This window comes from Cololabis saira, chromosome 6 (assembly GCF_033807715.1).
Source record: "Cololabis saira isolate AMF1-May2022 chromosome 6, fColSai1.1, whole genome shotgun sequence".
Taxonomy (NCBI): Eukaryota; Metazoa; Chordata; class Actinopteri; order Beloniformes; family Belonidae; genus Cololabis; species Cololabis saira.
This window is the reverse complement of record NC_084592.1, coordinates 29,368,975-29,382,095: the sequence shown is the minus strand read 5'-3', so window position 1 is coordinate 29,382,095 and position 13,121 is coordinate 29,368,975. Positions and strand designations below refer to the sequence as shown.

The 13,121-nt window shown below is 39.5% G+C and overlaps 1 protein-coding gene across 2 annotated transcripts in view; it reads left to right on the top strand.

Moving 5' to 3' along the window:
- The window catches only part of tmeff2a (transmembrane protein with EGF-like and two follistatin-like domains 2a), a 199,467-nt gene that overhangs the window by 68,035 nt on the left and 118,311 nt on the right, over positions 1-13,121 (top strand). For both annotated transcript variants that reach the window (XM_061723924.1, XM_061723923.1), the window contains exon 3: positions 4,367-4,496. In XM_061723924.1, coding sequence (XP_061579908.1) covers positions 4,367-4,496 — 130 coding nt within the window. The remainder of the gene's footprint in view (positions 1-4,366; positions 4,497-13,121) is intronic.

The window sequence follows — 13,121 nt, the reverse complement described above, 5'->3', positions numbered from 1 at the left end:
TTCAGGAGAACTTTGCAGTGTAATCATGGTAACCAAAAATGTTTACGACATCATTAAAAACATCTGAATTAAAACATGCCAGTAATAACATCAATACCATGTAAAAATACTTTTCTAGTCTTTTCGATAAGATTGCAGCTTGTAATGAAATTAGGTGCTGATAGCATTCAGCCAAATATTCTTTAAAGATGTGATAGTGAAAACCCAGTAATCAACAAATCCATGTCAACTATGAATTGTTTATTATCTGGCATACTTCATTGCTGCATATTCAGTAATTTACTAAGACTGCACAATATTACGAAGACATGTGATTTCCCATTCAGTCCCATTGTTGAATATTGCAATAACGATGCACCTACCGATATATAGTGTATACCCCAAATACTTCTGTATAGGGTCTTTATGTGTTTTTGCTTTGCTTTAAACAGAGACCTAACACAGTAACAGACACACAATGAACAGTGCAGAATTTAAACTCTATATGTGTATGTAAATATATATATATATATATATATATATATATATATATATATATATATATATATATATATATATATATGTGTGTGTGTATATATGTATATATATATATATATATATACACATACTGTATATATGGAATGAACAAAGCATTCGGTCATGTAACCCATTGGTTTCTGAAGACGTGTCTTCGTTGCTCAGCGAGCCGAGGAAAACGCACCCACCGCATGTCAATCAAAGTTAGCTTTGCTCCCAGTTCCTTCAGCCAAACCCCGCCGAACTATCTGCAGAGTTGCTGGCAGACATTTACAGTAGGTCATACCATTTAACATAAAAAATTACCGTTTGGCTGACACTGGGTTGGTAGAAGCGGCTGGTTGCTCCATTGAACGCAATAACATGCCGTTTACGGATGAGGAAGGTGACGAGGGCTAGCCATTGGCTGAGCTAAATGTCAATCATATTAGAAATACATTAAGTGCTTAAAGCTCTCCTGGCGTGATACAGAAAAATCTCTCACAATTGTCATGAATGTGAAATGAAATGACAGAACAAAAAGGCTCTTTGAACCGGGCTGTAAATATGTTCTCATATGTTATATGCTCTAAAGTTGGACATTTTAACATGGTAGTCAATTGAGATTGACTCGCTTTTGGAGCCAGCCTCTATTGGTCAGTCGAGGAACTGCAACAAAACTTAGTTCCGCATCAGTGTCAATGCAGAGGTAATATGGTTGGCGCTTGTGTAAAAGGGGCATTTTAATAAAGCCGTACACCACCATAATGGGAGAAAATCATAGCGAGCAAAAAAACAAATCAAACTTTGATGAGCTCTCGACCACCAAAACTTGCAAAAGGAACTTTTTTCCATTCGTGGAGTTTTGGAATAGTTCATTTGCGCACACACCCATCAATAGGAATAGCCTGTAACAACAATTTGTGAAACCTCGATGAGGCTAAAGGTAAGGCAAGGCAAGTTTATTTGTATAGATATTTCATGTACACGTTCAGAGTGCTTTACATAGACAGACATAGAGAATATGCAAATAAACATTTAAAAGTTTATTTAATACAGAATCCAAACAGCCAATAAGATTAAACAGTAAAACTAAAATAGAATAGGAAAGATAAATGCACAACATTATAGCTAAATTAAAGTGCAGTGCAGTGTGGGGAATTAAATATTGCTTTGAGAAGCCGTTTTTTCCACATTTGAAAAGCATAAAAACTGGCCTCTCTATGTTTAGCTCTGACTCTGGGAACAGAAAGTAAACCTGAACCCTGAAGACCTGAGGGCTATAACTGGTTTGTAACAAACCAGAAGGTCTGGTATTTTGGCCCTAAACCATTCAATGCTATAAACTAACAATATTAGTTTCACGAGTCTCCTCGTGAGATGGTGATGTATGCTATTTTATTGATTTTCAGAATTTGAGCAAGTGGTATCATGTAGATTTTGAACAGCAGAGTTCCCAAGCTGGAGCCTTGGAGAACTCCAGGTTATTTCTGTTCACCGAGGCCAGTTTTTCAGCCAGTCTAGTAAGATGAACACAAATAAAAGTGTAAAAAAAAAAGAACAACACTTAAAAATCACTATTGACCCAAATTGTACAGTAATTTATAAATAACCTACTGGAAGTGTGTGTATTGTTCCTTTTAGCCAAATGTTCTTTATTACGATGCTCACGACTCTGTGTGATTTTGCATTTTAGTCTCAGGTGGACATATAGGACGGTGAAGGTCTATATTTACTGGCCACTTTATTTTTGACATTCAGTGTGTGAATACAGGGCACTTTGATATATAGTTGACTACCATTCATTGGAGTCTTAGCAGTGTTTTTCGGTATTGATACTGCTAAAACAGTAATTTTTCCGCCCTGTTTTAAAAATATTGTCCTGGTGTTTTGAACTTTGCAAGCATATCATTTTCTTAAAGGGTAAAATAAATGTATCACTTTACGGAGCTCCCCCATATGTAAACAGACATAATAACTAACCAAGTCACAGACACTGCAGGTGTCATGGTTTCAGATTCATCTCTGTTTATCCGAATACTTTACATTTTTATCTTTTTTTGTTGTATTCCTCTGTGTCCTGCTTTATTATTGGTTGCTTTAGTTCTTGTTTGTGTTTGAAGTCTGTTTATTTGTCGGTCTAGTTCTGTTTGACTTCCCTTCGTCCCATCTACCTGATTGTTCACACCTGTATCTCATCAGCTCCTGTAAGTCTTTTCACTGCCAGGTTATCTGTTTTGGCATCCTGTTGTGTTCCTGTGCTTTTCTTTGTTATTTTGTTCTTTTTCCCAGTGGTAAGTTGTGCTTACCTTCTGGAATACCTGCCTGTGTAGCACTTCTTGTTGAAATAAGAGACACTGATTGTTACCCCTGCCGCCTCCTGATTCCAGCCCTCCCTACACACATGATCATAACACCAACTCTTTCTAATATGGGCTTATACTATCACAGCAAATTGGACGGGGCACCTGTAAAGAAATAGGGAAATTTGCACCGACTTTTATGGATTTTTTTTTTTTATTACATACCCGTTATACCCTGTTAAAAAAATTGAAACAATTCCCTGAGGTCTTTATAAAGTCTCTGACATGCTTTGATGAAAATACCACACAGAAAAAGCGCAAAAGAACCCTTTTTCACTTCATTCTACCATCCCCCTTCAGTAGAGTTTTCCTCTTTACAAACAGTGGTATAGCGTTGTGATTCAGAGGCACTCCAAAGGCAACATGATGTGAGGTTAGGAGATAAAGATGGGGAAGCTGTAAAATTGTTCTCTGATCGCAGTGTGTGATACAATAGTGACCTGCAAATCGGAACATCTCATGGAGAAGCATATTCTCTGAATGACACTGATAAAATTATGTTGGAGTTTTATGCACATATATTTTAATAATATTTCCCATTTGAACAACTTCTACTTACTTTGTGAAGTTAAGGCCAGCAGAGAGGCGGACTCTGTTCGATTGGACAGGAGACAGTATTGGGCCTTGAATCTCACTAGTCCATCACAGAGCTGACCAAGCATACTAAAACTTATGAAATAATGCTTGTGTTAACTAGGACAGGAGCACATTTTACAAACAGAGAGGCTCCAACACAGGTTTAAATCAGGAACCTTGTTGAGATGTGACAGTCTGAAAATCTGAAGTACGCTGGAAAAATTTGAATACTTGTCACATCGAGTATATTTCTTTCTTCTGTTCATGTTTGTTTCAATAAAAACACTAACTTTAGCTGCATGGCTTAATTGACAATGAACCATTCATCATCAATCAACCATCCTTTTGAGTATTAAGTTTTGAGTTCAAAGAGGTCACTGTTGAATGTCATTGCTGAAGTTGGATTGGTTCTGGTATCGACTGGCTTGAGGTTTCAACCTGTTCAATGTGCATTGTCCTAGTTTCAATCCTTAACTCAAGTCCTGACGTAGTCATTAAGTCTCTACTTAATGACTACGTCTCTGACTAAGTCTCTACCAAAGGAAAATCTATAAAGATGAAATGATCTTCCACCGTGTAATCAAAGAAAAGCTTTCCGCAAAAAGCCTTAAACAGGTATTGCTTTGGAATCCTATTCTCAGCTCTTGAATGACAGCCGCCACAGCTTGTGCTGCTGTAAAACCCTTCCACAAAGTGTTGTTGGTCAATTTCAGATAATTAAGCGGCTGTGAGCAGTGACTGATGTGTGCAACACAGGTATCTGCTATTAGTTGAGAGTCTCATCTGTCCAGTCTTCTGAATGTTGATAAAAGTATGTTTCCTGCAACGCTCTCTCAGTTTGGTGGGTTTTTTTTTAACCTTAATTTGATTTCCTGCCCTTTCCATGCTCTTTTCTTACCGCTCTCTCCAATTCTCCTCTCTTCTCTCGGCAGTGCAACAATGATTATGCCCCGGTGTGTGGCTCCAATAACAAGAACTACCAGAATGAGTGTTTCCTGCGCAGAGATGCCTGCAAGCAGCAATCTGAAGTCCTCATCACGTCAGAAGGCGACTGTCCCGCTGGTACATATGTTTAAATCATAGCACCTACGCATGCATTCATAAGCAAACACACAAACACAGCAGAGCTCAATAGCAACACACCCTTGCAAGAAGTACACACATAACAAATTCACAGACAAACTCGTGTCGACAGAAAAAACTGAAGCAAAGGGATAACACTGCTATCTATGCGTTAAAGCAATAATGTGAAGCCAAGCTGCGAAAAATGAAAACCCAATCCAATCTTAACTTTGTACCATTTTCCAGCTTGCAAATTAAAGTCTTCTAAATATGATTATGTTTCCAAGAGATGGAAATCGGTGCTTAAAGGGGAACACTTTACCTCGGTAACATTAAAAAAAAAAAAAAGCTGCATGAAGAAGAAAGATTATTTTGGTGGCAGGCATAAAGAATTTCCCAAGTTTAATGTGCCTCCTGCAGCCAAATGCTAGGGAAGCATTTCCACTGAAGAGTCTTCATAATAATCACACCGTGTTCTTACCAGAAAATGAAGAGACCATCAGACCAAGAGGCCTGTTAAGCAGACAGTGTTCATTATGCAGTCTACTTAACTGGTGTAATTAAGAGAATGTAAAAGGAATCTTAAAAGAATATTTCTGATGCTGCTGAATTAGATGCCAGAAGAATATAAATCTGTACTGATTTGAATACAAGTCACGTTTTTTTATTCCACTTTTAAATATATTGAGAAAATGTTTGGTTGTCTTTTATTATTAACGCCAGCGACACAAATGCGCCTTTATTCAATTGAAGCTTTAACCAAAGTATCATAACAGCGTCAAAGGTTTTAAGAGATGTAGAAAGATAGTGATGTCCTGAACAAAGCAGTTCAAGAGTAGGGCAAGTGAAGAAACAGATAAGTTTATGACGATAAACATTGCAGAGTCAAACAACTGCCAAGCAGCAACATGATATGACATTATACAATATAATATACGGCAACAGCGAGCCCAGAAAGTAGCAACAGTGTTAGAAAACCAGCTACTTCCATGAAACTGAGGGTATGAGACTGAGTAAAGGAAAATCGACTGCCCATCACTTGAGCTATTACTGAGTTGAAAGCCTTTGAGATTGCAAAAGAGTTGAACACACCCACTATCGAGTTTAAAAACAGTATCAGCGGGTGCAAATTAATGTTGCAGCGCATGAAGTCCGTTCCCGCAGTAGCGTATGTAGGATTTTTCTAAGGGGCCATTTAGAGGCCACAATTCTAACAAAAGGGACAAAGATTTGTTGAACGTCGTTGCACACAATCCCTTTTTTTGGGAAAGTAACTTGTTAAAACCCTTACATCCATTTGATTAAACCCTTTTTACATGGCAAAATGTCTATATTTTGTAGCTTCAACAGACACTGTGTATATAGTGACACATTTTAGAAAAATTGGTTTCAGCATTGCCTTCAGATCATTAGTGAGATGCTGTTGCATGTGATTAACTTATTGAAAAGTACCTGGCTCAACTCCTTACTAAGACGAGACAAAATTTGGTACCGACATGATTTATTTTATGTTATTCTTCCAAAAGATGTTTTTGAAAAAAGGGACAGTCATCTTATATGGGGATCATATTATTTTCAGGCCAGTATGATTCTTTCCAAATTGTGATTGGTGGTTATTGTCATGCTGCTGTTGGGAGTTCTGCTCAACGAAAAACAAAATTCAATTGAATTCAACTGAATGAAATTCATCTCGACGGCTATTGAATTTTTTGTTTTTGAGAATTATCCAGTGCTGTTTTACCAGACATACTCAAGAACTTTAGCTGGCCTCAAATTCATATTCCTAAAGTAAATAGAATGCTAAATATGCATGCATAACACCATAAAGCACTATGCTAAAGTTATTATGCATATCAGAACATTGACAATAACATTTTGAGTATATTGGTGGTCCCAAGAATCCATATTAAACCAAGTTGTGAGCAGGGTCTCTGTCCTCAATGTCATATGTCTGTCAGCAGGAACAAGAGCACATGTTCAAGTACAGTATATTAGGTATAAATGTAGTTGTAAATGTCTCCATTGTCTTCAAGACCACCAATCAAGGAAAATAATAAACAGCAAAAACTGTCCAACTAAGATACTGTGGTCCATTATAAAACAGAAACCCTGACTCTTCCATGGAGCCCTGCTAGGAAAAGGCAATGAAAAACTCACAGGCCTGGAAAAATTGTCATAAAAGCCTACAAAGAAGCCAAATATATCCCTGGAGCTTTTTTACCATCAACTCCACAAGGATGCAGAACTAGCGAGAATAAAAGCTATTGCTTCAAGAAAAACAAAAACTAAGAGTCTCAGATGAGTCATTATGATGCCAAAAGTCTAAGTGGCTTTCAAATACGAGGAGGAAGCGTTCCTATCAGATGGTACTAAAATGTAACTTTTTAGCCGCAAAGAAAAACTCAGCATGTGGCACAGACCCAACATCTCTAATTAGCTTGACAACACTATTCCTTCAGGAAAGTGTTGTGGCAGCCTCACGCTGTAGCAGGGATCCGGGGAAATTGGTCAGAATTATAGGAATGATAAATTGTGTTGTAGTCGCTGTTGTTTTATCTTTTAGTAAGGCAAGGCAAGTTTATTTCTACAGCACAATTCAACAACAAGGTGATTCAAAGTGCTTTACAAAGACATTAAAACATAAATAAAAAGCATGATTTAAAATTTAAACAAAAACGAAACAATAGATAAAAATCAGATACAATCATTAGTTAAAATATTATCAAGTTTCTAAACAAGTTTAAAAGTAACATTGCAGGCTCAGAGCTTTACTCAAATGCAGCTGAAAACAGATGTGTCTTCAACCTGGACTTGAATACCCTGAGTGTTTCAGCTGCTATGTGGAGCATAGCAGCTGAATGCAGCTTCTCCATGTCTGGTTCTCACTCTGGGAACTGATAAAGAATCAGATCCAGATGACCTGAGGGGTCTGGAAGGTTTATACTGGGTCAGGAGGTCACTGACGTATTTTAGTCCAAAACATTCAGAGCTTTATAGGCCAGCATCAGAACTTTAAAGTCTATTCTCTGACGGACAGGTGGCTAGTGTAAAGACCTCAGAGTTGGACTGATGTGGTGCACCTTTTTGGTCTGAGTAAGAACTCGAGCAGCAGAGCTCTGAACGATGTGCAGTTGTCTGACTGACTTTTTAGGTAAACCTGTAAAGATGCCGTTACAATAATCAAGCTACTAAATATGAATGCATGGCCTAGTTTTTCCAGGTCCTGCTGAGACATCAGATCTTTTAACCTTGATATATTCTTAAGGTGCATGTTGGACTCCGGCAGGGCTGCCCTTTGTCACCGGTCCTGTTCATAATTTTTATGGACAGGATTTCTAGGCGTAGCCAGGGGCCAGAGGGGATCCGGTTTGGGAACCTCAGGATTTCATCTCTGCTTTTTGCAGATGATGTTGTCCTGTTGGCTTCATCGGACCAGGACCTCCAGCATGTGCTGGGGCGGTTTGCGGCCGAGTGCGACGCGGCAGGGATGAGAATCAGCACCTCCAAAACCGAGGCCATGGTTCTCCATCGGGAAAGGGTGGCATGCCTTCTCCGGGTGGGTGGAGAAGTCCTGCCTCAGGTGGAGGAGTTCAAGTATCTCGGGGTCTTGTTCACGAGTGAGGGAACGATGGAGCGTGAGATTGACAGACGGATCGGTGCAGCGTCCGCAGTAATGCGGTCGATGTACTAGACCATCGTGGTGAAGAGGGAGCTGAGTCAAAAGGTGAAGCTCTCGATTTACCGGTCAATCTACGCACCTACCCTCACCTACGGTCATGAACTTTGGGTAGTGACCAAAAGGACAAGATCGCGGATACAAGCGGCCGAGATGAGTTTCCTCTGCAGGGTGGCTGGACGCTCCCTTAGAGATAGGGTGAGGAGTTTGGTCACCCGGGAGGAGCTCGGAGTCGAGCCGCTGCTCCTTCACATTGAGAGGAGTCAGCTGAGGTGGCTTGGGCATCTGTACCGGATCCTCCTGGACGCCTCCGTAGGAGGTGTTCCAGGCATGTCCCTCCTCCCTAGGGAGCTGTTCCAGGCATGTCCCACCGGGAGGAGACCCCAGGGAAGACCCAGGACACGCTGGAGAGACTATGTCTCCCGGCTGGCCAGGGAACGTCTCGGACTCCCCTCGGAAGAGCTGGAGGAGGTGTCTGGGGTGAAGGAAGTCTGGGCATCTCTGTTGAGATGCTGCCCCCGCGACCCGGGAACCGATAAAGCGGAAGAAGATTATTTCTGGCCTGGTTGGTAGTTTTTAGGTGTGTAGATTGAAGCCCTGTGGTGTAACCTGTAATTCTCTCTGGCTCCAAAAACAATGACCTCAATTTTGTTTTTGTTTAACTGGAGAAAGTTGTGGCACATCCAGTCATTAATCTCCTCAGTGCATTTACCAAGGCCTCGGTCTCCTAGTGACATTGTAATATACACTCATCATCTGCATTGCTATGGTAGTTTATTTTGTGTTTCTTTATAATATGTGTATTATATATAGTAGTATACAGTATGTTTGCTTTTAGCTGGTATGTATGCATGTAAAAATGCTACATTCTACTTGTAATATGTTTGCTGACGATGTTTTAGGGCGATTATTCAGCAAAAGGACCTGGTCAGCATGATACATTTTATAACACAAAATGTGAGATTATATACTTCAGTGTTTAAACTGTTAGCTGAGTGTCTTAAGTTCGAAAAGGCAAAAAGGCATGTGGGTAATACTGTCCCCATGATTCAGTAGTTTGTAGATACAAATTTGGCAGCAATAACTTGAAGTAGGCATGTTCTGTATTACTTTATTAGTCCCTCACATAACTGTGGAGGGATTTTGGGCCATCCTTGTGTATGACATTGCTTCATGGTCTTATAACACTTTCCAGACTGGTGTGTAGCAACAGATGCTTCCTTAAGACCATTGCTTGTATCGTTCCCTCTTGGCATTGTGTTGACCCAGATCTGAATGCTCCAGACCAAGCAAACTGCAAAATGCCCACTTTTATAAACATCTGCACACTCAGTGATGATCAGTTCATCAAGGGCAGGATGCGGCTGGAACCTTGTTGTCTTAAATCCTGTTGAACCAGTAAAAAGGTCATAGATTTATCAAATTAAATTCAGTTAAATTGGAATTGGACTGAATTTGATTTACAAGCACCATCCCAGCAATCCCCGCAGCTTTCTGTTTCATCAGAACACATACAATTAGGTTTGCCCAGAGCAATGTTTATAATATTTTTATTACAAAAGGGATGATCTTATATTTTTTTTAAAACAGTGATGCCCATCAATTCTAATAATATACCAGTTAGAGAGTCAAATTTTGAATTATATGATTAGTTTAGACTGACTGAATCTAACAGTAGATTAGCTGGAAGATGGTGGAAGTTATTTTAGACTGGGAATCAGTGCTTAAGATAGGAAGGCTGGCTGGAGTTAAGCAGTCGCTGACTCAGTTACCCTCTCCTGACAAGCTGCCGGCAGAAGTCCATTAAAGGACCCTGTGAATGGGCACAGCTCAGCAGAGGACTGTGTCAGAGTCTGTGTGTGCTCTTGTGTGTGCACTACAACCTTAAATGAAGAAAAAGTGGGATCGGTATGAACAAGTCTGACAGAAAAGGGAAGAAAATAGGATCCTGAGATCCCTAAGTATATTTATCTTGACTTTTTTTTCTAATGCAGACACTATGAATCTAACTTTTTCATATTTTGTTTTCTCGGCTTCATTTAATTTTTAATATGCCTCAATTTTGCATATTAGGTCTGCAACCCCTTCCAAAAGACTAAGAGCTGGTAATTATATCCCAAAAAATAAAGACATAAATAAAGTTAGCAGGTCATTGTAGTCATAATTTAAGAGAAAATCAGTATCCATGAGTCTGAGAGGCAAAGATTGGCAGAAGATCTCCTGTCTCATCAATTATATATTATATAATATACATTTCTTCACAGAAAGACTGAAAGGAGTTTGCATTGTTTTATATTTTTATTTAACATTTTAAAAGATTTCAGCACATACAAAGACCTACCCTAGACACCCAAACTCCAGCTTCAATCTCCCTCAGATGGTACTCTGTGTAGATGCATCATTTATCAAAAACTGATTTAACCATATGGGCAAAGGATTACTTTGGGCAACTGTTGTCATCACTAAAACACTAGCATTAGTAATGATTGATATAGACAACAGCAAGCAGATGCATCTACAGAAGGGCCTTCAATAACAAACAGGACCTGAAGAGACATCAGGCCTGGAGGAATTGCTTGGTACATTTGAGTGCAGCAGAGCTCAAGGTGAGTCGCAGTAGGAACCTAGCCCAGAGACACTGCAGGGCACAGAACCTTTAAGTGCAAATGTGTCCTGCTATTTTGTGCAGTAGTCAAGGGAAATTGTTTCAGGTGGCCCTTCAGCAAAGCAGTACTGGCTGTGGCTGCTTTGCGATGCATCCAGGAGCATCAACACTTGTGCAATTGCAGTATTAATGCAGAAAATGATGCCTTGAAACTGTATGCTAGCTCAGAAAGACATTGCCAAACCATGTTTTTATTACTAGGGCAAGGCTGAGGAAGTAAGGGGTGTGGGTTTTGGAGCGGTATGGTTTTGACTGGGGTACCTGCAGTCCTGATCTGTCGCAACAAAGCATGTGAGGAATTAAGAAAAAAAAAATGTTGACAATGCCACACTGTTAAAGACTGTAAAATGTGTTTGCAGGCTAATTAGGGTCAACAACATAGATTCTCCAACACTTCTATCCTCAATGGCAGAACATCTCTGAAGTGATGTGAGAAAGAATGGTACCTTTACAAAGTGGTAAAAGCTGTATGCCCCAACCTTTTAAAAATATGTTGCAAGCTTTAAATGCGAAAATTGATTTAATGTATATTTTCATATTAGCTAAGTTGGAAAGAATAAAGCATAAAATATCTTAGACTGACAGAAAACAAGCTTGTGCACATTCACATGAAATATCCAGCTATATTGCTTGTTTGTTGCTTGTGTGCGAGACTCTATTGAAGACATGTGATGAGTGCAAGTCAGTGTGTGTGATATGAATTTCTTACTCTTTTAGACAAGAACAGGATAAAGGCCTGTTTCTTTTATACTACAGGCTGCGCCTTTGAAAACCTTATTCATAATTGGAACAAGGATGTTGTTGTGGTGAACTTGTGTAGCAAACATGAACAGTAGTTCTTAGTATATTCAGATGCACTTTTATTCTGGTAGTAAATGAGAATTAGGTCAGCGTAAACAAATGTGCAGTTTCTAAGAATGATGGGATATGATAACAAAAAGCGTGTGTGATTTCTTACAAATCACTGTTTCCTCAGTATAAAATAGCGAGATTATTTTTGTCTGATATTTATTGAAAAACACTTATGGGGACATGTTGAAACCACCTTCCTTTGAGTTGATCACTTGCTCAGAAAGGATATTCTGTGTTGAGAGGTTTTGACCTTAAAGTAGACACACTACTGACGTCACTGCATTTAAAAATGTGCGCCATCAACACAGTCAGGTATTGTTCCTACATTAGCCTGCAGAGCTGTTTTATGGTACAGATTCTTCATGGGTGAGCATGAACTGCCTTTGTATGAAAAGGATACAGTTCCTCATTAGTTGTCTAATTGTGTTAAAATGTGGCAACGGTAATGCCAACATCACATGGTTTATATCATAATCATTAAGTCATTCATTTAGTGCCTCTACACTGGATTCCAGTATTTACATTCAGTAAGTTTTTTCTCCAATGATTAAAACCAGCCTTTTCTTTAATAGCTCTCAGAACTGCATTTATTTAGAAATTATTATAAACACAGTTAATCTGAAGTAACAGAATCATTGCTGTCATGAAATATCTAAAAAAAAAGTAGTAGAAAAAATATGCTAAGTAGTAGCATTTTTTGCTCTCCAGCAAATAGCACTTTGGTTTTGATCAGACCAGAAGGGATATGCAAGATCTAAAGGGTTAAACCCACGAGTGGAGCAACAACCGAGTTGAAATGGATATCTGCTAGTCCACCGGAGATGGGCGTTGAAGTGGATTGGTGCGGCGTCCGCAGTGATGGGGGTTCTGCAACAATCTGTCAAGGTCAAGGAGGATCTGAGCCGAAAGGCAAAACTCCTGATTTACCAGTCGTTCTAACTTTGGTCACGAGCTGTGGGTACTGGGTAGTGACTGAAAGAATGATCCTGGTTACAAGTGGTGGAAATTAGTTACCTCTACAGGGTGTCCGGGCTCTCCCTTAAGGGGCAGATATGCTTACTGTTTGAGCCTGCGTTTGCGTCGCTCGCATAGTGCGCGAGGAGAGCGCGTCGTACCGGCGGTGACCGATTGGGGGCGATATGCTGAGCCAGAGTTAGAAAAGTAATAAAATATTTGGTAGTAGTAAAATAAACCAGCCGGTGGAATAACGGATGAATAAACAAGACAGCAACTCTGGATGAAGAGGAGATCACTGCACTGCTTTTCTTGTGATATTGGTAAAGAAAACAGCGTGATCAGAAATGGTTTCTCAGTCATATACATATACACACACACATACACACATACACACACATAGACATATACACTGGCTTGTTCACCTGCATGCTTGCTCTGTAGTTTTTGGGGTTAGGTAGTGGTAGCTTAGCTTAGA